At 38.4% G+C, this 24694-nt stretch overlaps 1 protein-coding gene across 2 annotated transcripts in view; it reads right to left on the reverse strand.

Moving 5' to 3' along the window:
* HELZ (helicase with zinc finger) overlaps positions 1-23706 on the reverse strand; it is a 69707-nt gene extending 46001 nt beyond the window's left edge. For both annotated transcript variants that reach the window (XM_054394028.1, XM_054394029.1), the window contains exons 1-11: positions 23497-23706; positions 21705-21741; positions 18164-18288; positions 15021-15077; positions 14118-14166; positions 13637-13712; positions 10310-10508; positions 9535-9642; positions 8916-9213; positions 5374-5641; positions 289-622 (exon numbers count right to left, since the gene is read on the reverse strand). In XM_054394028.1, coding sequence (XP_054250003.1) covers positions 289-622; positions 5374-5641; positions 8916-9213; positions 9535-9642; positions 10310-10508; positions 13637-13712; positions 14118-14166; positions 15021-15077; positions 18164-18288; positions 21705-21741; positions 23497-23706 — 1761 coding nt within the window. The remainder of the gene's footprint in view (positions 1-288; positions 623-5373; positions 5642-8915; positions 9214-9534; positions 9643-10309; positions 10509-13636; positions 13713-14117; positions 14167-15020; positions 15078-18163; positions 18289-21704; positions 21742-23496) is intronic.
* Between the last annotated feature and the right edge of the window lie 988 nt (positions 23707-24694).

Here is a 24694-nt window from a genome sequence, read left to right on the forward strand (position 1 = left end):
TTTGCCAGAAACTGAATCCATTCAAAGGTATTTTTAACCTCTAACAATTCTAAAATACCAATTTCCAACTAACAACTCATAGATACATAAAATACACACACAGAGAAATGTGTATTTATGTATTAAAAGGTTTCACCTCTCTGAAATTCTCATCCATGCTCTGCTTGCTGTGTTTGATGATAAATAACAAAATGCCCTTTCACATCTCCAAGCAATTACTTTGGGTGGAGCCACAACGGACACAGTGCAAACAGTTCCCATACCAACAACACTTCCACTCTGACTTACCTGCATTTCACAATCTGCCCGAAGATTAAGTTCTTCACAGCATTCCCTGGATACCCTCAAGAAGATATAATCCTTTGTTTTCTCCTCAATAGCTGCTTCATAAACCTTCTCTTTGGTTCCTTGGGTCTGTGCTGACTTCTCTTTAGTGACAGGCAATAAATAAACAGCATTGACTTTGGTCATCACCAGCCGTCCAGCCAAAGTGTCTTCCGAAAGCGTTTCAGTGAGTTTAAAGCGGCCAAAAAGTTGTCCATTTTGGGCATACTTTGCACCTCCAGAGACACCAGTGAGCATGAAGCTTGCTACAATCTGCAATTGCACTTTTATGTTGAACCTAAGTGAAAAAAAAGCAGCATATCAGTGCAAAAAAATGCTCTCAGGTTCAGAAATTTCATGCATTCAGACTGAAGATCCACTGCTTTACGTTTCAAATATGTAACTTTAAACAAATATATCCAAACTGGTCTTTTGTAAGTAGGACTTGAATGCTTACACATTTTCCTTTTGATTATAGCCTATAAAACATATATCCAAAAGAATAAACATCTCTGAAGCTTAAAAAAAAAAAAACAAACCCTCACAAGAGAGAACCAAATTAGATTTTTGGAGCCCAATGTAAGTTTAGGGAGAATTAGAGTTGCTGTGCATGTCCCACAGCAGCAAAAATTTCTATTTAAATAGTTTGTATGCTTATGTGAGGTATTCAAGCAGGCAAAGAACAGAGTAAGATTGCTATTTCTTTCATCTGCATTTTCCAGGCTGCGCACCAAAGATGGCAATCTACATCCTAAAAGGTAAATGGTATTATAGCTAAAACTCAGAAGGACTGATTAAAATGCCTCCCAAAAAAACAATCAGAATGGAGGCATTAGAGAGAATTTTATTTGAACTGAGGGAATGGCATCACTGGCTCAGCCACAGAAACCATCTATCCACACAATTCCTATTAGCAGCAAGTTCCTGCTGTATTCAGAGAGGTAACAAATTCATCCTTTGTAGTTACCAATTTCTAGAAGTCACATGCAGAACACATTCAAGTGACTTATTAACACGCTTTATCGACCTCTCCACCAGCACACAGTAATCTCCTTCCAGAGCCTTTGAGGTTTGGTTTAAACAGATGGCTTTAACCTGGTTTTATAAAGGTTTTCACAAATGAAATAATATCTCTTGGAAAAAAACACTCATTTTCTTATAATGCTTCTCATACTCCTACTGGTTTTATTTAATCTGTCGTTATTACAATTTCTTTTAATCTAATAAACTGCTAATTTATCATTCAAGCCCCGCAGTATCAATAATCATAAGCCTGTTACAGTAAGATCCAACATTTTAGCTCGCTTGGGTAATTAAAACATCTAGCAAACCAACCAAAGCTATTTTTCTCTCATGTCTGGCAAAATCTTGAGTCTTGCACAGAAGCTGCAAGTTTGCCCCCCTGTGGTAACAGTTGCTGCTTTACATAATACAGGCATCAAGTCCCAGCCAAATTTCACACTCCTCCACTCCCAGAAAGCAGGAGATGCCTTCTTAGTGAACATGGACTTGTTTGGTTCAGCAGCAAGCATAAATGTTACTGCACAAACTATAGTTCAAGCAACCACTCACACTTCAGGGAATACGCCGCAGTTAAGTGTAATCACAGCATCACAGAATGTTAGGGGTTGGAAGGGCCCTCAAAAGATCATCCAGTCCAACCCCTCTGCCACAGCAGGAGCACTTATAGTAGGACACACAGGAACGCACCCAGGTGGGTTAGGAATGTCTCCAGAGAAGGAGATTCCACAACCTCTCTAGGCAGCCTATTCCAGGGCTCACAGAGAAGTAGTTTCTCCTTATCATCCCATGCAACCTCCTCTGCTCCAGATGGCCCCCACTGCCCCTTGTCCTGTCACTGGACATCACCGAGCAGAGCCTGGCTCTGTCCTCCTGACATTCACCCTTCACATCTTTATAAACATGAACGAGGTCACCCCTCAGGCTCCTCTTCTCCAAGCTAAAGAGCCCCAGCTCCCTCAGCCTTTCCTTAGAAGCAAGATGTTCCCACTCTTCTCAACATCTTTGTGGCTCTGTGCCAAGCCAAAACAAACCCCAGGATTTCCTCTACACAAGTGCTGCACTATCCAAAGGAGCTATCAGCAAGTTAGCAACATTTCAATCAGGTCGTATCTCATGCAGACGATTGTTAAAAAACTGCATAAAACATTCAACAGAGCAACCAAGAGCTCAATGTTATCAGTAAGATAAAATCACTTGCCATTGTAAATTTATTTTGTTAAAATCTTCTCAGTAATGCCCAATGACAGGACAAGGGGCAAGAGATGGAAGTTAAGGCACGGGAAGTTCCTGTGTGACCTGTTCTAGCTAATTCTGCTCTGGCACGGGGGTTGGACTAGATGATCTTTCAAGGTCCCTTCAAACCCTTAACATTCTGTGATTCTGTGAAAACTTTCCTAAGGTTTAATCTTTATGGTGCTGAATACGTATCAGCTCCTTCTCAAACTCAGATCTGTAAATTTGGGAAAGAGCATCACTGCCATTCTGAGCCAAGGCACAAGTTAGCATCTCCATAGATGGCTGAACTGAATCTGCTGTGCTGAAGGGAAGCTGAAGTTTATACCAAGCAATTTCCATTGAGTAAGCTGACACCTTCTGGCAAACTGTTAAACTACAGAATTATCTAAGGATTAACATTTTGAAAAATCCAACACTGCTTCTTTCATCCATTCTTCAGCCTTGCTCTGCAGGTTTATACAAAATAAAGGTTTTCATCCAGGCTTATTAACATTGAAAACCCAAAACATATGTTTCCTGCTAAGCAAACAAAATCCCAGCCTAACTACACTGTTCACGAACCTAGCTAAAACCATGCCTGTTGTTCATATTTTAAACCACAGAAATTAAAGAAAGACTTCATAAATCATTAATGCATCCAGGACCAACGCAAACAGCAAGTTTCCAAAAGGGAAATAAGCCCGTTCTCAACAAAGTCCCATAGAACACATTCAGCACCCTTCACCCCACATGTGTGGGTGCAGTGTTCAGGATGTGAGGTGTGACACTGACATATGTACTCATCAATGTAAAACACAGGAATGACAAAAGCAAAGTCATCTTCCAGCAAAGCCTGTATTTTATGCTTTTGTAGCCTTGAGGATAAATCTGCTCTGCAGTTCTGGCAGCAGACATTGTACTGCATGGAAGGGCTGTATAGCACCTCACACGTAAGAAAACACACAGTAAGTTCTAGCCACTGTAACAGTTATATGCTGGTCTTCTTTTGAAGGTTCAAGAAAGAAAGGAAGAGTTTTTAAACCACCAAGAGATGGTTGGTGTAGGGCAAACTTTGGTCTAAGGCAGTCATGTTTTTCCACCCTTAAGAGACCATGTTGACAACCCTACTACTTTAACCATACACATGCACAAACCCATTAGAGAGAAGCAGCTCATCAATGTTTTCACTCAAGGCACCACTTCAGAGGTATTACAACCCACTTGCAGTTGGATTTCTGGGCCCAATTCTAGGCTTTCAACTCTGACACCTCACTAGAGAATACCAATTGTGTGATCTTAGCCACAGAGGACCGGGAAAGTGTGCTAGTTTGAGCCTCACTGCCATAAAGTGGGTCAGCTGCAAGATCAAAAGAATAATTCTGTCATGGACATTATCAAAACAGAAGATTTTGAGACTGTTATTAAAACTCATTTTAACCTGCTAGATAGATAAAGAAGACAATAACTTATTACTACACCAAACACTCCAAAGGGGAAGCATTACACACAGGATTTGTTTTCTACATGCATGCTGCTCTTTGGTTTCCTCTGAGGTATGACAGCATCATTCTCAATGTGAAAATTCACTTGGTAAAAATATTGTTTAATTTCATATCATATCTCATAATGTTTACTTTAAACCCACTTTTGGTTTAAAAAGCCTTAAAGAAGTCAACTTGATTGCCAATATGTCTGATGGAGAATATTCCTGTATGCTGAGGACAGCGTTCAAGCACAAATCCTTCACGTTAGATTTCAGCCCCAGAGCAGAGCACAGTGGTGATGAAAGATATGAACAAAAATAGTTCAAATACATTGCCCTTCATCCAAGATACAAAAAAGGAAATGGAACCTCTTTTTCTGCTTTAAAAGTATTAGAAATACAACTATTCAATAGCATTTTCTTTCTAAAGTCTAGAGGGGCCATTCAGCTGAATCTCTGTAGCTCCAGGAGCGGTCTGTCTTTAGAAGACATTTCTGATTTGGACCCTAAGTAACTGATAGAACTAAATGTGATATCAAATCAGGTTAAAGGCAAGTTATACCTTTTTGACTTTCCATTCTCAGTAGTGCAACACCTCACAACTCTTTCACACCACACAAGTGCAAGCAACATTTTTAGCCTCCAATATCAAACTACAGGAAAAAAAAAATCCCTGTTGTGAGCTTCCCAGGTACAGACTCTCATCTCTTTCCTAAACCCATATTTCTTCATGCAGCTAATCCATTGGGATAGTATATACATAATACCTAAAGAGAGAATAAACCAAACAATGTATACAATACGCCTTTTATTATGAACTTTTATTCAGAAGCTCGATTTCAGCCTATTTAGAGAATAAATATAAAGTCAGCTGCCACATCATAAGATTGGAGTTTGAACCACCCACGATTCAACCTTTTCTACAAAGACTTCATATATCAAATATATATTTCAAATATTTCACCAAGGAGCAAAAATGTAACTCCTATCATTAATGTATTTTTGTGGAGAGAGCCAAAAAAACTGTAAGCAAAAATAATTATTATTAAGACATGAACAAAACATTGGACAAAAGCTGATGAGTGTCTCTATCTGTAAGCACAGCCTGACACACCCCATTTGTTTTAAGTAAGTTCTCAGTAAATTACTCTTCTGAAGTGCTTCTGAGTTTTATCAGAAGTTACTATACCCAAACTCTCATTCAAAATCATTTCCAAGAAACAGGAAGACTTAGTATCTTCAACAAGCAGGTATTTCTCATTGCCATCCTCATTTTGACAGGACAACAAGAAATAGCTAAGAACTATTTTTATAAAGATATCACTTACTTGCTAACTTCCTTATACTGTGCTATTTCCTCAATATAAAGGAGGTCGTGTAGCCGTGACTGATAGTTGGTCTTGGTCAATGATTTGTCCAGCACAGATTGTGTAAATAGCTGGTCAGCAGACAGAGGGATTTGGTATCTGGTAAGAAGGCTCTTCTCCAATTCAGTAGTTTCATTAGGCTCAAATTCTACAATAGTCTTAGAAGTAGAATCCCAACGCTTAGCTGTGGTTAGTAGCTGTTGCCTTGCATGCATCAGGTATTCAAGATCTGGTGGTAGACAGATAATAGAGAAAGGAAGTAAGTTCAAATTCTGTATGTGCTTGGTTTGTATTAAAAAAAAAAACAACCCAAAACACAAAAAAACCCCAACACTGCTAAAAATAATCCCATTACAGATAATGAACTCAACATAGGTAAGAGTTTTCCCTGCTTACAATAGCCTAAATAAGTTCGTTGTCAGTACTTACCATCCCTTCTTTTCAGGTGGACACAGAGAGCATGCAGGCTCTCAAACAATATCAGAAAGTAAAATATTCTATAGATAGCAAATAGAATGAATACAGACAAAGCACTTTGACAATCACAAGCCATTTCTGAAGGACTCGGCATTGCAATCTGCTTTCAAAGCCTTGCTGCAACATCACCTGATTTCAAAGATATATAGCAGTGAAGAACTCTCCGATATATACCAGAAATTTTGAAGGTAATCAAAACCAAGCTGATAAACTAGCTGGTAAGAAATCATTCCATTTGCCACACTATCAAATCCTTTAAAAAAAACTCTACAGTACCATAATGAGTGTTCTTCAGACAGCTACCTTATATATATAGCTAAAGTTAGTTTGCTAGCTAAAACCTGGAAAATGGAACCTAATAAGATACAAAGTTAGAAAATTAAAAGGAAATGAATTTCTCAGTACAACCTCATTTCAGAGACCATACAGTTTAAATAAGAAACAGAAGATCAAGCACTGTCTACAGCCACACAAAATATATCCATTAAGACCACAAAACCCCTTTGACAACAGTGCATCAGTTAACAGAACTGCAGTTAAATTGCAGAGCTGAAAATATTTGGCATTTATAGAAATAATACATTAAGATCTCCCAGCTTCTCTGAGTAAGGTTTAAGATAGGTATCCAGGATATCACACCAACGCTGAGAACTGTGCAAAATAGGCATTTTCCAATTCAAATGAAATACCTAACATCATCCTGACTGTCTCTGTTCTAAATAAAAAGAAAACAGCTTTTCAGCACAAGAAATCTCAGTTCATCTTGACTAGGACTGCAAGAATGTAGCTTATCTTGGTTGTTACTCTCATGTGTTCACATTTAAATATCCACCTCAAGCCTGAACCATATTAGTAGCTAAACTTGTATACCAAAAAATAGAAGTCCATATCTGTCTGGTTTTTGTGTTTGAATCATCTCACCATAAATGAAGCTTTCTCTAGTACTAAGCATACCTCAGATCACAAAAGCTCAGTAATTACAATGGGACTGAGGCCTTGTCTGCCAGAAAGACAGACATTTAATTCCCCATACCAGAAAAGCTTCCACTGGAAGCCCAACATAAACAGTTCCTGGCATAGACGGTACATAGTGACCCTTTCTTAAAAAGCATTCTGTACATTCTCAGTGCACAGAAAACTTCTCTTAATTCTTTTTCCATAGGAAATAAAAAATTCAAAATACAGAACTGAGTCTCCTCCATTATCATATTTTAATGCTGACCTTCCTTTCTTGCCTAGATATCTAGACAAGGCCCTGAATTACATGCAAATGCAGAGGCCTTGGGCATCCTTATGTCTGAAAAGTACTTCCCTGAAATCTCAATTCACGTCTATCAAGAAGTAAAACAAACATAGAATTGAATACACAAATAACACAGCAATCCACTTCATTTGCCTGCTTACACACTTCTTAGATTACCTGAGCAAAAAGCCTAGAATCTTGTACTTACATTTACCTGTAAAGCACCAACCACTTTTTACGTTTGAAATAAACATTGAAATAAATGTTACAACCTGCCTGAAGACTTCCATATCCTTCTGCACATGGACAACAGTATTCAAAAAGCGAATTTCAGTAACTAATGCTAAAGAAAGCTTCATTACTTCCACATGGACTTGAATTGGCTATCCTTTGTCTCAATGTGGTTAGGAGCTAGTTTAAGCCAACAAGGACCCAGACCATAGATGGGTTTGACAGTGCCTCTGGCTTTGCAGGTAAGTTATCGCTTGGTTCTCTTGATCTTAAAACAGGTTTATAGTAAAAGGATCCCTGTTCTCCACAAACTGAATGTCTTAGAAGCCTGTCAGCTATGACTACCCACGGTGTTACACAGACCACCTAACAGCTCCTGAAAAGACCACAGCCTTGCTTCTAAGCATAGCTTCTTGTGGGCAATGCAAGTCTCTGCTTTAAGAGACATTACACAACTTGTCCAGCCTTCCTGCTCTTGGATACAAGCACTTGGTCATATGGAAAGATCAGTTCATGATCTTTGGCATTTGCTATATATGGTTTCCTTCTCTTAATATTGCAAATGTTAACCCATTAAATGAAAATAAAGGCCAAGGGTAGAAAAATGCATCCTAGTTTCAGCTTTTTTCCTTGTTTTCCCTTTTGTTTCTTCCTGTTTACATTCCAGCGCTACAATTGTTCCTTTGGTGTTTGTATCTCTCAAGTTTTCATCAAAAATTACCATAGCCTATCCCACCCCCTTGCTTGCTGCCAAGTGACACACTGACCTATATTTAGCTCTCTTTCAACCATAAATCAAAAGGCTTCCTTTTTTTTTTTTTGCCCCTCCTTGAATATCTTTCAATTTGTTGACATCTTTCTGATAATGGAGTTATTTCAGGTTTGAACTGGGATGCACAGATCAGTTTCACAAACAGATTACAACCTTTCTAACATGTAATTATTGCTTTTTTAAACTTGAACATACACAAAAATAGTTACAGTTTCTGTAAGTTTTCAAAATTCATGTTAGCAGCAGTTTATTCACGTGCAAGACTAAACTTTGCCTCTTGCCTCTGACAACTATAGTCAGAAATTGCAAGGGGAGGAACAAAAAGACCACAAAAAGAGACTCCAAAACCCCCAAACCAACATAAAACAAAACAAACCCAAACCGCTTCTTACTCCACTTTAATTAATGATTTCCCAGTATATTCTTATACAGAAACACTTCATCTCTCTACTGACCATTTAGTACAAGCTTAATGTTTTCCTCAATATTATTATAAAATCATAACCATATTTAACTGCCAGTGCTGTCTTCAAACACACAAACTAGAAATCTCCAGCATTCTGACAAGATTTAGAAGCCACATCCCAACAAAGAATCATACTCCAGTTATCTGCATTATTCAGACTCTCTGAGGCTTTTACTCACATATATGATGAATGTAACATACAGTAAAAGACATTCACTAGCTGTTAAAACATGTTGTTCTGCCCAGAAATGTGAAAAGGAAAGAGATGGCATAAAAGATTTCCAGTATTCCACAAAAAATTGCTAATACATTACCTTCAGTTGAAGCAGCATCAATCATCACTCGTTTCATGAGGACTGGTTCTAACCCAAAGTCAAACACAACGGTTTGGCGAAAAGTTCCAAAGATTTCTGTGTTGAAGGCTATGCTGACTTTATAAATATAGTGATCTATTCCATTCTGGACCATTTTGCCTCCAATCCATTCCTGACAGTTTTCTGGAACTTCTTGTGATACCTGGGTAGTGCTGTCTCCAGCAGATATTGCAACGATACTAAAATGTGGACGATGGGCATCATAAAGCAATGCCACTCGATACAGCATTCTTGCAGGCTAGGAAAAAAATGCAAAGGTTTAAATGACTGTTGGAAAACTGAAAATACTTCAGGTTTATCTTCATTTGCAATCAGCTAATGAGAGCTTCTAACAACTCTCAGCTTCTCAGAGCAGGCACAAGTCCTGCCTGCTTTCCAGAAATCTGGGCAGTTGAAACATAATCACCAGAGCTGCCAGGAAAAGAGAAAGAGAAAAGGGGTGGTGCTAGGAAGTGTCTCTATTTTAAGCAGAATTATGCAATTGAAACCTTAATCACAAAAGGCTATAGCCTGCCTTCCAGTTATTATTGACTGACTTTCAAAAGGTAAGTAGTCCTACCTTACAGGTGAGAGCAAATGTCCATGTCTGATGAGATTTTTTGGTGGTGACAGTTACCGACAGCTCAGGGTTGTGTTCTACTCTCACTCCTTCTACACATTCACTAAGCTAGATTAAAAGAGAAATAACATAACATTAAACTTCTGCAGGCAGTAGAAAACGTAGCATCTTTTTAACAGGAAGTGGAAAGAATGGTTTCCTTGGTTGTGCAGGATTGATGCAAGTCTTGCATAGGAATTAATGCATATATGCACTAATTGAGAGAGACAAGCAAGCCAAATCTACCAGATCATACTGTGCAATGGAAGAATATAACCATTTAAGGACAATTAACTGCAGGACTTGATTTGCAAAACCCAGATTAATTGCAAATGTTTACAGTAGAATATGATTTCGTTTGGAAAGAAGGATCTGATACAATGAGGCCCAAAGAATGCTCTACCCCAGATCTCACTGACATCAGTGAGACTACAAGAGACACTAGGAAACTAGAATGAGGCTTTCTCCTCATTAATGCACTTTGCAGAAAGTCCACAAACTGCTGAATTCCTAACAAATAAAAAAAATGAGCAAATATGCAGAAATCAGCCTAAGTCTCTGATGTTGTTACAGGAAGACATAGAGCAAGATAGAAACAGAAGCAAATTGGTTGGAGAATTTCTTGGTAAGTAAGGAGTAAGGAGTAATTCGACCAGCTCTGATAGTAAGGGCCAAAAGCAGGCTTGTCTGTTCCCTTTGACTATGAGCAGATAAGGAAGATGTGTATTTTCCTTACCACTTTCTCAGGAGACAATGAATTCATCCATTTCTCAATCAAGGTTTCCATGTAACTGCCTGAACATTGCTTGTTTTCCTTCTGCTGTTTCAACCTGATCAGGCGGGACGCGTATCGTTTCTGCCACTCTGTTAGCTCTTCCTGGGAATGTGCTGAAGTACACTGTGCACCGTACCTGCAGATCCCTTGCTCTAGAAATCTGCAGAAAACAGGAAAACTGATTACGCCTTGAACTTTTCCATCTCCAATTATAAAAATGAAATGTATTGAAATGCAAAGTCAGAAAGGCATTCTTTAAGTCTCTCTCACAAAACTCATAGAATCATCACAGAATGGCTTAGGCTGGAAGGCACCTTAGAGATCATCTACTGCCACATCCCCATCATGGGCAGGGACATCTCTCAACTAGACTCAGCTGCTCAAGGACTTATCCAACCTGACCTTGAACACCCCCGAGGGAGGGGGCATCTACAACCTCCCTGGGCAGAGGGACTCCTGTTCCAGAGTTTCATTACCCTCGTACTGAAGAGCTTCTTCCTAAACTTACTCTCCCTCAGCTTCAAACCATTCCTCCTTGTCCTGTTGCTAGATAACCTTAAGAAAAGTCCCTCTCCAGCCTTCCTTCAGGTATTGGAAGAGAGCTCTAAGGTGCCCCTGGAGTCTTGTCTTCTCTATGCTGATCTTCTCTAGGCTGAGAAGGCAGTTTAGTCCACAAGAAGTGATTTGGACATATATACATGTACACAGCATTTTGTAAGAGAGGCAGCAGCCTCTCTTACTGCAGAGTCCAGAAATCATATTGAATTTCTTGGAAACAGAGAGGGACAGAGGTCTTCTTAAGAAATTTCCAGCTTCAAAGAAGAAAGAATCAAGTGCTTGTACAGCAGTTAACACAATGAGATCATGGACAATCTCTGAAATGACTAGGCCCTGTATTAATATGAATAAAACACTGTCAATTGGGAGCCAAGGGAAAATATAGCACAACTTCCTCCAGCAGTTACATTATTAGCTGATAAACACTAATTCAGAGTTTCTCCTGGAGCAACAGTGACATCACATGGCTCTTTCTAATAAATACACCTACACAGAAATCGTCACTCAAGGGGAAGGTTTAATCACCTCCTTTGTGAAGGCCTCTGGGTTTGCAGAGGTTAAGGAGTTGTTACCAAACTATATTTCTCATTCAATGGCATGTGCTGATGCATCAAAAATGATGATATTCCAAAGGCCTCTATACAATTTTAGTTCTCCCATTTTATTTCAAGTCTGGGCAAACACCTGTGTAACTTGGGAGCTATTTTCATAATTAAATTTGTATTAAAATTATAAAACACAAGACAGTAGCTGCACCTTCATCATTCTTCAGAACTGAAAGACTTGAAAAACAGATGACAAAATGAGGAATAGAATGGGGAGGGCGAGTTCTGAAGGTACTAAGCAAGTATTGAATACACAATAAACATCAGGCCATGAGGCTGGTTGGTTTGGTTGGTTTGCATAAGGAGATTATAAAGAGTTAATGTAAGCATCACATTTATTATAAATAAAGTCAAACAGGCTGATCTCTGTCAGGATATTGAGTTTATAGAAACTCTATAAACATAACTGTATTTGAATTTCATGTGGATATCTATGCATATACTTATATTAAGAATCAATTCAAACAGTGCTGAATTACTGTGAAAAAGACTGGATGCACCAAGACTAAATTAACACAAATCAGGCCCCCACATCACTGATGAAGGCAGCAGGAGGGGCTCAGGGACTGAATAAACTTTCTATGATAAATATATTATGTGATGTAACAGGAACTAGAAATGTGAACTTGGCACTATGTGACAAAACCAAACACCTATGACATGAAAACCTTGCGGCAAAAGTATCTGGATATCTAGGTCACACTTTTATCAGTGGTTATCATTTGATTTAGCATCAACTTTTCCTTTAAGAAAAGTTTAATTATTTGAAGGTTTATATGACCTAACTGTAAATAAAACAACCATGATAAATGTCAGGATGTTACTAAAGAATTTCTCAAGCTATGTTCCCTAATATATTTTGAATGAAAATATTTGCCTTGGCAGTCAATATCAATATTTCTCTTGTCAGTTTTCCAATTCACCATTGCATTGGAAAGCTAAAGTACAATTATGATTTTCATGGCCCAGAGTAGATGGAGTGCAAGCATAAAAAATTGTTGACTTGTTCTTATTAGCTAGATAGCAGATTTCAAATTAAGTGGTTTTCCTTTTCATTAGTTAATAGGCAAACATGTTACTTTAAAATTTGTCATCATTATGCCAGTTTTCCAAGTCCTCATTGTTCATATTTTAATATGATATTCCCCCCCCCCATTTTCAGTTTCTTATTTAATACCTCCTGCAATTCCATTGCTTCATTATCTAGAATAAATATGCTGTACTCCTACTGCTTTACAGTACACAGGGGAAAAACAAACCTCAGCTACAAAAATTCATATTCAGTACCTGTAACTGCCTCCTCAAAACTAAATAAAATTTTTAGTCCATGGTCAGAATGCTGCTGTTATAGGGATTTGCTGAGTGAGGCACATCCTTCTCACTGGGTGGATTAATAATGTGCATAAAGCTAATTACAGCTCTAGTGGAAAAATGTTTCAGAGCAATAGTTAGGAACGTGATTTAGATGTTACTGAAAATCAGTGGCCCAAATTCAGCAAGCCACTCATGTCATTTAGAAAGCAGGTCAGATTCCTGCTCATGTTTTTAAAAGAATACATTTGCATCAGTTACTGAATCCAGTGCAGAATGATGCTTCCTCTCCAAATATAATAACTTAGTTTTATGTAAGTAGCAACAATTGACATCACAAACTGCAGGCAACTTTGACTGGAGAAGTGCTAAAGACAAGGAGGAGAAACTTCAGTACAAGCCACTGGATCTTCAGCAAGGCAATTCACCTCTGTGTAGTTGAGCTTACACAAAATGGAAATAATGAGATCTGCACACCTCACTATGCTTCAGTTTGCTAACAGTTGTCTGTGAGAACTTTTCACATCTCTGAACTTACACAAATTAGGAAAGGTAGGAGAAAAAGAGAAATGCTGCCTCGTCACTAGAAAAGCAGTCCTCAAACCACTCTTTCGAAAAAGGAGCTAGGGATTCCATTTTATAAACTGAAGTGCTTCTGGATAGAACAACCCTTCCAAAAACCTGTGAACAAACCCAGACCTGTCCTAACAAGCACCTTGACTTTCCTGACCTCCTAACCATTCTATCAGCAGTTAAATAAAAGAGGAAATATTATGATCCCTTGGAGAACGTTGATACAAAGCGATCGTTTTACCTTTTACATAGTGTATACTCCTCACTGCTTGTGACTCCCCTGGGTGGAGGGCGGAACTGCCAGCCATCCCGGGACCCTGCAGAGCGGTCAAAACTTCAGTTATGTTTCTAATTGCCAAGTTTGTCTGAGTCAGTAACTGTCCAGGCAACCATCAACCCAAAGTGCATTTGTACACAAGCAGAATTATCCACCAAAACTTAATTTTCAATTGCTAATTCATTTACAACAAAGGTCTAAAGGTTACAAAGGCAAGTTTCAATCAATTGCAGAATGGAGCAAACTCTGATACAGCACTTTGACCAATAAAGAGAAGCTCTTGCCTCTAAATTTAGTCAATGATGAGGTAATTCTATGTCAATACCCAGGGCCAATCACAACAGTCAAGCCCTTTTTTTGCTGACTACTATGCAGTGCTGAACATTCAGTAGAATGCAAGCCTTCTCACTGCAAAATGACGTAGCTTTAGAACACAGTTGCATACCTTCTTCTAAATCTTCTACATGATATCCTGATGGTACTTTGCCAGCTGCCTACAATTACATTGAAGAAAACACAGTTACAAAGGAGCACAAAACATTTTCATCAACAAGAACTGCTTTGGCTTCTTCACTGTCAGGTTTAGACCAACATAGAAATGTTAGTAAGTCTGAAATCACTTCCACTCAAACATGAATTTCCTAGTAACCTAACAACTGGCTTGCAGCTGCTTATAAAAGGAATTCTGACAAGAACAGTGAGTCCACTCATTGCCAGAACAAAATTACAGGGTTTTTTACCAGACAAGATTCCACCTTGTTCTAATGTGGATTACAATGAAGTTTTAAAAAAGCCAAAAGTCTCAACTGAATATATTAGGATGTGTTTCAGCTTTGAAATGACATATAAAATAAATCCAAAAATCAATGACAACGGACACAAAAACAAACCAAAAAACCCCACAAAATCCCCTCCACAAACAAACACAAACAAGAAGTGGCAATTTAATCCATAGATACGGCATCTAATTTAAAAAAGTGACATAAAAAGTGGGCATTTATATTTGTTAATCAATTTCTTAAATAATGTTTCTTACTCCAGAATCATTTCCAACAGAGAAAAATACAATAAATAAATAATACAGATCTGAACACTTTGAATTTCTTTTCCTTGCTACTTCCAGAGTCACCAACCTAGTGGTATCTATCTCTACTTTCTCATATGTCATAGAAGATTATGATGAAAGGCTCCTGAATAGGAAGTTGATAAAGACCAACAGACCAATGGAAACAATAATGTTTGAACCAGTATGTTCACAGTGAGCTGGATCTCCTGAGACACACGAAACAAGCCTTTCAGCTGCTCCAGGGACTGCTCAATATTTTCCCAATAACATGCTCATTATTACCTCTGTTTCAGCAAGAAGTGTTTTCAGTCGTGTCAGATCTTTAGTTACCATCCCGTTCTGGGGGGAGAAAGAATATGAATACGTCAAACACATCAAACTTCACATGCATTACCCCACAGCAAATGAGTTCATTTCCTCCCCACAACACCACCAAGGAGAAGGGCAAGAAGGAAAAATGAGTTTAACTTACAATTTACAATTTTAATATCGTATTACACAATGATGAGCAAACACTGTGGTGAAAAAGGGAATTCTACACTGGCCAAAACCACTTCTGGACTTATATAGCAAGTATGGATACAGGACAAGGCAGGAGAGTATGCAGAACACATTAGGAAGAAAAATTTCTCATTAAGTTTAGCTCCCACTCAAAGCCAATGATAACATCTACAATACCTACTGACTGCTCTCCTCCATCTCCTGTATCAAAAGCTGCATGACCAGCAGGATGAAAGAGATGAGTCTGCCCCTCTACTCTGCTCTCATGAGACCCCACTTGGAGCACTGCATCCAGTTCTGGGGCCCACAACCTAAGAGGGGCATGGAACTGCTGGAGTGGGTCAAGAGGAGGGCCATAAAGATGATTAGAGGGCTGGAGAACGCCCCCTATAGGGACAGGCTGTTCAGCCTGGAGAAAAGGCAGCTCCTCCCTAAAGGAGGCCTTATAAGCAGCCTTCCAGTACCTGAAGAGGGTCTAGAAGAAAGCTGGGAAGGGACTTTTTACAAGGGCGTGGAGTGACAGGACAAGAAGGGGCAACGGCTTTAAGCTTGAGAAGGGCAGATTTAGACTGGAGGTTAGGAAGAAACTCTTTACAGTGGGGGTGGTGAGCCACTGGAACAGGTTGCCCATGAAGGTTGTGGATGCCACCTCCCTGGAGGCGTTCAAGGCCAGGTTGGATGAGGCCTTGAGCAACCTGGGCTGGTGGGAGGTGTCCCTGCCCATGGCAAGGAGGTTGGAAATAGATGATCTTTAAGGTCCCTTCCAACCTAAACCATTCTATGAATCTATGAACATGCACAATAGCCATGGAGGCAGAATAGCCCAATGGACAAGGACTCAGGAGATCCATGCTCTATTATCAGCTTGACTACTGGCCTGCTGGGTGACCTCAGGCAATTCCTTTCACCTCTCCATGCCTCAGTTTCCCATCTGCAAAACGGGGACAGTGACAATGACTGTCTTCATGGTGCACTTTGGAAGCTGCTGCTGAAAATCACTATGTATGAGCCATATGCTACGGTTACTGAAACACTTTGGCTCTAAAGGAATTCACATCATAAACTTTCACTCTGTGCCAGTGATAGATTCATTTCTTCTTAAGGATCTGCTTTACAGATTACTAACTTCTACAGTTTCCTACGTCTTTATGTGCTGATGTAGACTACATAATTTTTGGAGTTTTCACTCAAAAGCAAAGATTAGCCATGTAACTAAAAATATCTGCACATTCAAGTACATCTGAAGTTAAAATCTTACAAAACTGAACTTACCTAAAATATGTAGCTAAGGGTAACAATTTCACACTAATATAATTCAAAACTTTAATTAAAGGACCATGCATTTGTGCGTTTTATTTCAATCCCCTCTCAGAGAAATTTAAGTGCAACTACATTTGTTAGACCTCTCTGTATTTTGACTATGCTAAGCAGCAGAAATTGCTCTCTGTGTTGAAATCCTGCAGACTCACAATTCTCGCACTTAAAGTTTTTTGAAAAAAAAAAAAAAAGAAGATTTTTCACTTCTTCAGCAGAAAGCTGCAAATTGAACCTGTTGAGTTTAAATATATTACAGGATCAAAATGTTACCAAGAAACATTCTCTTAAGTCATTGAGGAGGAAACTGGATAGGTTCCAACACTTTGATAAATGCATTTCAGAACTTTGTTTCATTTCTTCTCTCAGACAATGGCACAAGTCAGTAAATCAGTGGCTGATTTTGATACTGCCAGTGAAAACAACTGTGTCTAGCAACCCAAAGCTTGCTAAAACCTCTCAAACTCTGCTTTGGAACAATACTCTGGAATGATATCTTAAGCTACATTTATGTGCAGAACAGCAGCTCAAAACAAGGGCACTGTATATTTCCTGCAATAAAGGAGCTTTTGATTATTTTACTAATTTTTCCTGAAGGTCAGTTTCCTTTCTACCTCACCAGGAATTTTTCAAGGAAACTTTTTTTTTCATTAGAAAACACCAGCTAAACAAAGAAAAAAACCCTTTTCTTTACGTAAAAAGAGTCAATGGCAGGGGGGAAGGGAATTCAGGATATATACCAGACAGACAAACAAAACTCCTTCTCAAAAACAACCTACTGATTAAGTTAAGCACCAAGATATAGGAGACATGATCCAATTTCAAGGTAACAGACTCTCCTACAACAGTTTCTGATGTCACTTACATTTTCGTCATAGTCTAACCCGAGCTGCTCTTGCCTGTGCAATAACCATACTTCTGGATTTATCATCACCAGCAGTTCATGGGGATGAACTGCATGATTACAGAAGTAAAAAGAACAGTATCTTTTGGAGACTTATGTATGTTCCTTATTTTCCCCAGATGAGGAGTCACATAAGAGTCAGAACAACTTACATGTATGGAGTTAAAAGCATCTTTACAAGTTTGACAGGTCATGGGTAAAACAGAAGCTTTGAACTCTAACCTTTATCTTTGGAAATGCAAAGCTTTTGTTTTCTTTCTGAAAAGCTTTTCATGCTGTCTTACACATTCATGGGCAAGTTATTTAGAATGCCTGTCAATATTTTTTCTGCTTTAATGGCTAAACTTCTTGAAGTACATACAAAACGGTGTCAGGTGCAACTTTAAAAAGTAAGCAAAAAAGTTTGAGGTTTATGTTGTTCTAATCAATCACATAAATATTGGAATTATTTTGCATTCCCTGAGGATTCAGAGCCAACAATGAAAAAGCTTTCCCAAATTGCTGCAACTCTGAAACCCTGGTAATGCAACGGCCTAGGTATCCTGATGAGGTATGTACGTCCATGCCCATACACTTATCTCTGGCATACAAATCATTTTTCCTGCAACCTGCCAGTGAAACGTATGTTGAGAGGTTTGTTATTAAACAAAAAGGAAACACAAAACTGCTTTTTTTCAGTTATGGAGATTGCAGCAAACCCACTTACCAGTGATTCACCCATCAGTGATTTGGAAAGAACATTAGACACAATTTGCAGCTTCCCTTTAAGATGCATGCAGCAGAGCACTGCACGGAAAGATCCATCTCCCTTGGCCAGCCCCTCTCCCAGCACTGCAACACAAATCAGCAACTATTAGCTTCACCACAGTATACATTTAAATACAATATACACAATTTTCCTTCACCTTTAACATGAAAATAAAGTCTGAAACTTGGCTTGACTCCATGGCTTCTGGAAAACACAAGTCTTGGATGTAAAGTATTACTTGCTCTTGTCTAATATTAACTTGAAACATGTCTCCCACTATATGAAAATGCTGCACACCAGCTCAAAAAATACTGTAATTTTTACATGCTAAAATAGACAAAACTTAAATATGGGAAGGGTAAATTCAAGTATCTGACACAAGACACAAAGGACCTCCTCTTCAAAGAAAGGGGAAAAAAATAGCAACCAACAACTTCTCAGTAACACAAACATGCTCAGGAAGATCCATTCATGCTCACAAAAAGCATGCCCTGTCGTTTCCAAATATAGCCAACCTCCTTGTGGTCAATTCCTGCTACTTTAAAAGGGCTTTTATTCACTTACACTGGATAAAGTGCAGGATATAGGAACGATTGTTTGAGTCCAGAAATTTACAGGCTCCATGTAACAGAAAACTTTACTAATGCCTTCTAGCACGGGATCAGATAGCCAGCCAAACAGACACTTCCATTGACACTTCCAACAGTGAAAGGATTTATTTCACCATATAGACATGCTTCAGACAAGCAGGAGTAACACTTAATCATATATATATTACCTGTCCAGAAAATGAAATGCCAGACTAAAAAGCTAGTAAGCTAAGCACGAGAATCAAAAAGAAGGCTGGACAGTTGTTTACAATGAAGAAATTATAATATATATTACTGTTATTGCAGGCAACACAAACATCTGTGTTTATACTGCTACTCATGCAGATGCAAACAGCTCCTGTTAGTGTCAACAGGAATTTTACAACCACCACAACTTCAGGATTACATTTTAGAGTCATAAATCCAAACTCCTCACTCAACAGACATTCACATCGTTAACAGAAGTTGCATGAAAGACTAAAGGAAAAAGATAGTCCCACAAACCATTTACATAAAACCAACTAGACATCTCTTCAAAATGCAATGGTAACTAAAGCCTGTTTATAAAGTGCCTCAAAGACTAGTCTGGATTCACCCCTCTAATGATACTGACCACATGTCCAAAAATAGAGTTCACTTCCCAAAACAGAAGCAGCTGCGCCAGAAATAGCTGTACCATGTCTGACAGTTTGCTATTTTAACCTCAATGATTCCACATCCAATCATGATATTCCGTATAACTAAACGTGTGGTATCACCAAACTAAAACATACAGTTGCCCAGAAAAAGTTCCAACACAGGAACCAATATCTTCTGGTAAAGACTGGGGGAAATAACTGAATGGTTTCACGTTCCTTGTAACAGTGCAGGCAGTATGCCATAAAGAACATGCACTTCTCCAGCTCTCCCAAAAGCTACTGATCATTCAGCTAAAATAAAACACTCTCATAGGTATGCAAAGTGTCAAGAATTGTGAAAAGACAGAAGAGCAGCTTGAACAGAACTTTGCCTGTGAAAAAAAACTTGTATCAAGGAAGTGTTGAGTATCAGACATCCCATACTAAGATTGCTTCTTCCCAAGGATATTTCAAACATAAAGCTAAGGCCTTGCAGGATCATAAAACCAGATACTCTGAACTGTCAGATGCTAGGCTACAACTGATGACAGCACATCATAGGGAACCACAATCAAACAGTTCATATATTCATAAAAACATGGGGTGTGTATACAAACATACACACACTACTTTTATATACATACACAAATATGGCATTAATAAGCTGAAAAATGTCCTTACTTTTAGATATGGAAAAAATATTTGCAGAACATGCTAGCACAAATTAAGGAAAGTACATCAAACTGGATGTTACTTCTTTGTTACTAATATACATTTGAAAGCTGTCTTCCCTACTTAATAAAAAATAAATAAAAATAGAGATCAGTGCTCCTATTCCACCCACTTCTAAGTCCATCCAGTGAGAGAAGAAAAAGTTAAGCTGACAGTTCCTTTGAAATACTGATAACTGACACACATGCCAAGAAAGTTTCACAGATGTCACCCATCTACCCCAAGACAAACCCATCAGGTCTCATCAATGAGAATATTACTCATTAACCAGAATTCTCCCCCCTATCTCCTTTAACCATCATTCATCTTTCCATATGTCTCCCTCTCACTTTTATTTGCCATCATGAAAGACAACTGTGAGGTTAGTCAGAATATTACACCCTTGGCATGTATCACCAGTTGAAAGAAACAGCTTTAAAAAAAATACCCAGACTATTTTAAGAGTGGTACTGATTAAGTTCAACTTTAATCCTACACCCACAGAAATCAAGTTTACTTTTCTCAATCATGTTTTGTAGACCTTCACAAGGTCTACAAGGCTGCAGAGCCCCACAGTTTCTCCAGACTATGACTTGAGTAAAGACAAATGCATTTAAAACAGACAAATTGAATAAAACTACCAAAACTTCCCACAAAACCAGAAAGGAAGGCCTGAAAGGTTATCATTCCTAGCACAATAATGGAATGTCAGAGTGGCTTAGCACACCGTTTGTGTAACAGCTGTGGTTTGAGGAAATTTCCTTTTAAATACAAGAGGAATTAAGGAACTAAAAACTGAAAGGTGGAATCCACCCACCTTTTCTTTCCAAATCTACCTGATAAACTCTGCTCCAATGCTTCCTAAACTCAGCCAAGAGTTTTCAGTGGGTTTTTAATCACTTGCCCTACATATGAATAACAGAACATTAGGCAGGATGGTTAATTCCTTTAAAAACACCCTGACTGAAGGTGGCAGTGAAACAGGAAAGGCTCAACTTCAAAGTAACATATGTACATTTGGAAGCTGTAGCAAACAGGAATAAATGCAAGCACATCATCTGGATTTCCTCTGAATCAAGTCCCAAACCACAAACCAAAATATCCACTGTGTCCCTAGGAAGAAAGTCAAGAACAAGCAGATATCTTTGTCTTCCCAAGAATCCTAACACTATCAGTTCATCCTACACTTCTATTCTAAAATATTTGTTATATTGAATTATCTGTTATAGCTGTTATCAAACTGATTATCAAATTAGCTGTCATAGCTGCAATCAAACAGATCATCAAAGTAGCTGTTATATCTGTCATATGAAATAGCGCCACTGTGCCAAAGACATGCATTTGAGCTCTGGTACCTGAAAATTAGTTACAAAATAGTGAGATTGCTCTTTTTAAAAAAAAAAAAAAAAGATGGAAAAAAGTAGAAAAAGTTGTATAAAGCAGGTACATCATTTTAACTAGTTAAAAACCCACAATGTTAGTAAACTAACAAATCTGGGCATGGGTTTTAAAACTCCAAACAACTGACTGCAATTTATAACACTATGTAATGAAAAAAAAAAAAAAGAGGAATAAGCATACCATGCCTACAGTCTTCATCTGCTTGCCCATACTTTTTCTGAAAGGTAAAACATGAAAAGTTTAAAAATAGCATTATTCCAGTCAGCACAAACAACTACATGCTTGAGTTACACGTCTCTCGAAACTTTTTAGACTCCATTACCTCGTCTTTTCCTGGGTGGAACGTGTAAGGAACATCAGTCACATGTCAAATATAATAAAATTCATTCTTAGAATGCTTTTTCCTCAAATTCTCAGCAAACTGTCATGTTAAAAGAGGAACACGAAGGGGCAAAGGAATAGTTTTATGTGAGTCTGTAAGTGGCTCACAACACTTAGGGTAAAATAAAAACCCAACTTCCTTTCCCAGCCACTTGAATTTTTATTGTTTTTTTACTTGCACTAATATGTTGCTGTTGAAATTTGTCAGGTGTGTATTTTACTTTACTCTGTCCTGTCAGTGGTGTTTTAAAAAATTACTTGGCTTAGTAAAACAAGAAGGAAAGTTCAGATTATTTTTCTTATTTTTTTAATGATAAGCCTTCAAGTATCTGTATCATTCATATCTTTACTAGGAAGGTTTTGATCACAAGTATGTTTCCAAAGCCCCTGAAGGCTTACTGCAATAATTTCACTATGACGAACATCCAGATAGTGCCTCTCAGGATTTTCAGAGGCATCAGGGTCAGAAACGGTTAAATGCTGCTATGCACCTACCTGTATATTGGCCTATGGAAATAACTCTGAGAAGCCAAGTCTGTAGTAACACAACTTTCATTAAAAAACAGCCTTAGTTATTTCTGAAATCTCTTCCCCTGAGGAGCCCTAAGATAGGTCACATCTTAAATTAAGAAGTTCCCCAGTTCCTCTTTTGCACACTGAAGAGTTCAATCCAGCTGTTTAAAGAATGCTTAAAACTGCCCCCGAATCAGATGGGCAAGATTTATCTTAAAGCTGCCCAGCAAGGTCTTACAATTTGGCCAAACTTTTTCTACTTGAGATGAAATTGCTCATATCCAATATTTGAAGATTCAGAAAGGTAAGGAAAAACATAGGTTTGTTAAGCAAGTTGTGGGTTTATTCCTGAGCACTGTAATGTCCTTTCCTTTAAGAAACTGTAGGTCTCTGATGCTTTAAAGGAAGGACACAAATTTGGCATTAACTATCATTCAGGGTTATGCCTCTTGCCCTGCATTTATAAGCCTTTACAAAGACCCTAAGATGTTCATTTAAAAATCTTCCAGAGCCTAAAAGTCAGCATCTTTCACCAGATATGCTCTAGCCTAGCAATGGAAAACTAGGATATGATCAAGTTAAAAGACTAACATTAGGTCTATACAAATGGAACTAAATTAGATAAGAATCAGCCATCTGAATTCTGACATTTCTTAACTCTGGTTTTTAAAAGCGTTTAGATTTGCAACCTTAATTTCATGCTCTTTAAAGATAAGGTAATTTGGTGTGAAATTCAGCGTTAACTGCACAAGCATCCTACTCTGAAACCAGGTATTTTGCCTTCCTGGAATATATATTTAAATGTATATATATTATTTTTTTTAGTATGTATTTTTAGTCTTTTTTTTTTAGAGAACTGTGATTCAGACCCAAACTACTTGAAGTTCCCAATCCCACAAAACAAATAGATCAGGGAAAACTAGAAGACAGAAGCCTCCTATGTTCTTATCAAGAAGGATTCTGTGGCAAACTACATGCCAATCACAGGAAAACTCTGAATTTTATTTAAATCTTGGTGGTACAAGATAATTGACTGTTCTTTCCAGTTCACTAGATACTATTAAAGAGTCACACTCACAAGTTGTAAAAAGGAAGCAATTCTATACAGAAGAGTCTCGATTTTGATGCGGTCGATTTCTGCCTGGCATGCCTCCGGGAGGTGTGCTGGGGGGTACTGGCTGAGGGAAAGGAGAGCCTCTGTGCAATGCTTCACTGCCACTTCATAATCCTGCTGCTTAAGAGATTCACATGCTTGTTCACATGACTTCTCTGGTCTTCTGTCTGCCATGACTCAGGGACAGAAATCCTAGAGTGGGGGCAGAGGGGATGATAAAATGTTGGTTAGCTGCATAATGGCAGTGACAACTTGCCAACCAACGTCCATTCCCTTCTCAAGGTGTCATATCACATCCCTTCACTTTATGCCATTCGCAATTCCTATCCCAAACTTCCTCACTAACTAACCTCTTCCCAGTTTTCTCTCCATTGCTCCCAACTCTGTTTTAATTCTAAGTCAAGAAAATACTTATGCCCATGACTGATTTTAAGAATGGATGCAGTGATTTCTAATTTTAAACTCAGCATGGATTTAAGCACTTTGCTACAGAGAGGCATTGGGGTCTTTCCTGGCAACATGATCATTGTTTTGGAAGAAACACATCTCATCCACCAGCTGCTCTTTCTCTGAGCCTGTAGCCATTTGCTCCACACACCTTGCTCTTCAAAGCACTTCTCACCTACGCTCAGGGGAAGGAGTTTCTACCTCTGCCTGGATGAAGCACAATGTGGATGGACAAGGATGAATGAGAAAGGACCAGAAGTCAATGGGAAACCTTTCATCTCTTCCTTCTCTTGGCTTATTCCCATTTATATCTGAGAAAGCCTAGATACTCCTGGCCACACCAACACCTTTATGCAGAACTGCTTAAATAATTTTTAAGTAAATATTTTTAGGAGAGAAAAAAAAACCACATTGAAACAGTTGTGATAAAGATCTGCATACAAGACAGACATTATCTGCCAATCAGCTGAGACAAATGGTTATGCACAACCTGAACCACCAGTAGAAAAGCAAAGCACTTCCATAATCCCTGTCTAGATTCTCACTTCATTGACATATTTAAAGGTGATCCACATCCCTAGAGCTGTTGTGCTTTAAAAGTGACTTCACAAAAATATGTTCTGATAACAGAGGAGAGGAGAAAAATGTAAGAGCTCTTTTTCACCTTCAGCAAGCAGCATACTATCAATATTTGTAATTCTAGATCAACTATTTT

Source organism: Indicator indicator, chromosome 29, assembly GCF_027791375.1.
Source record: "Indicator indicator isolate 239-I01 chromosome 29, UM_Iind_1.1, whole genome shotgun sequence".
NCBI lineage: Eukaryota > Metazoa > Chordata > Aves > Piciformes > Indicatoridae > Indicator > Indicator indicator.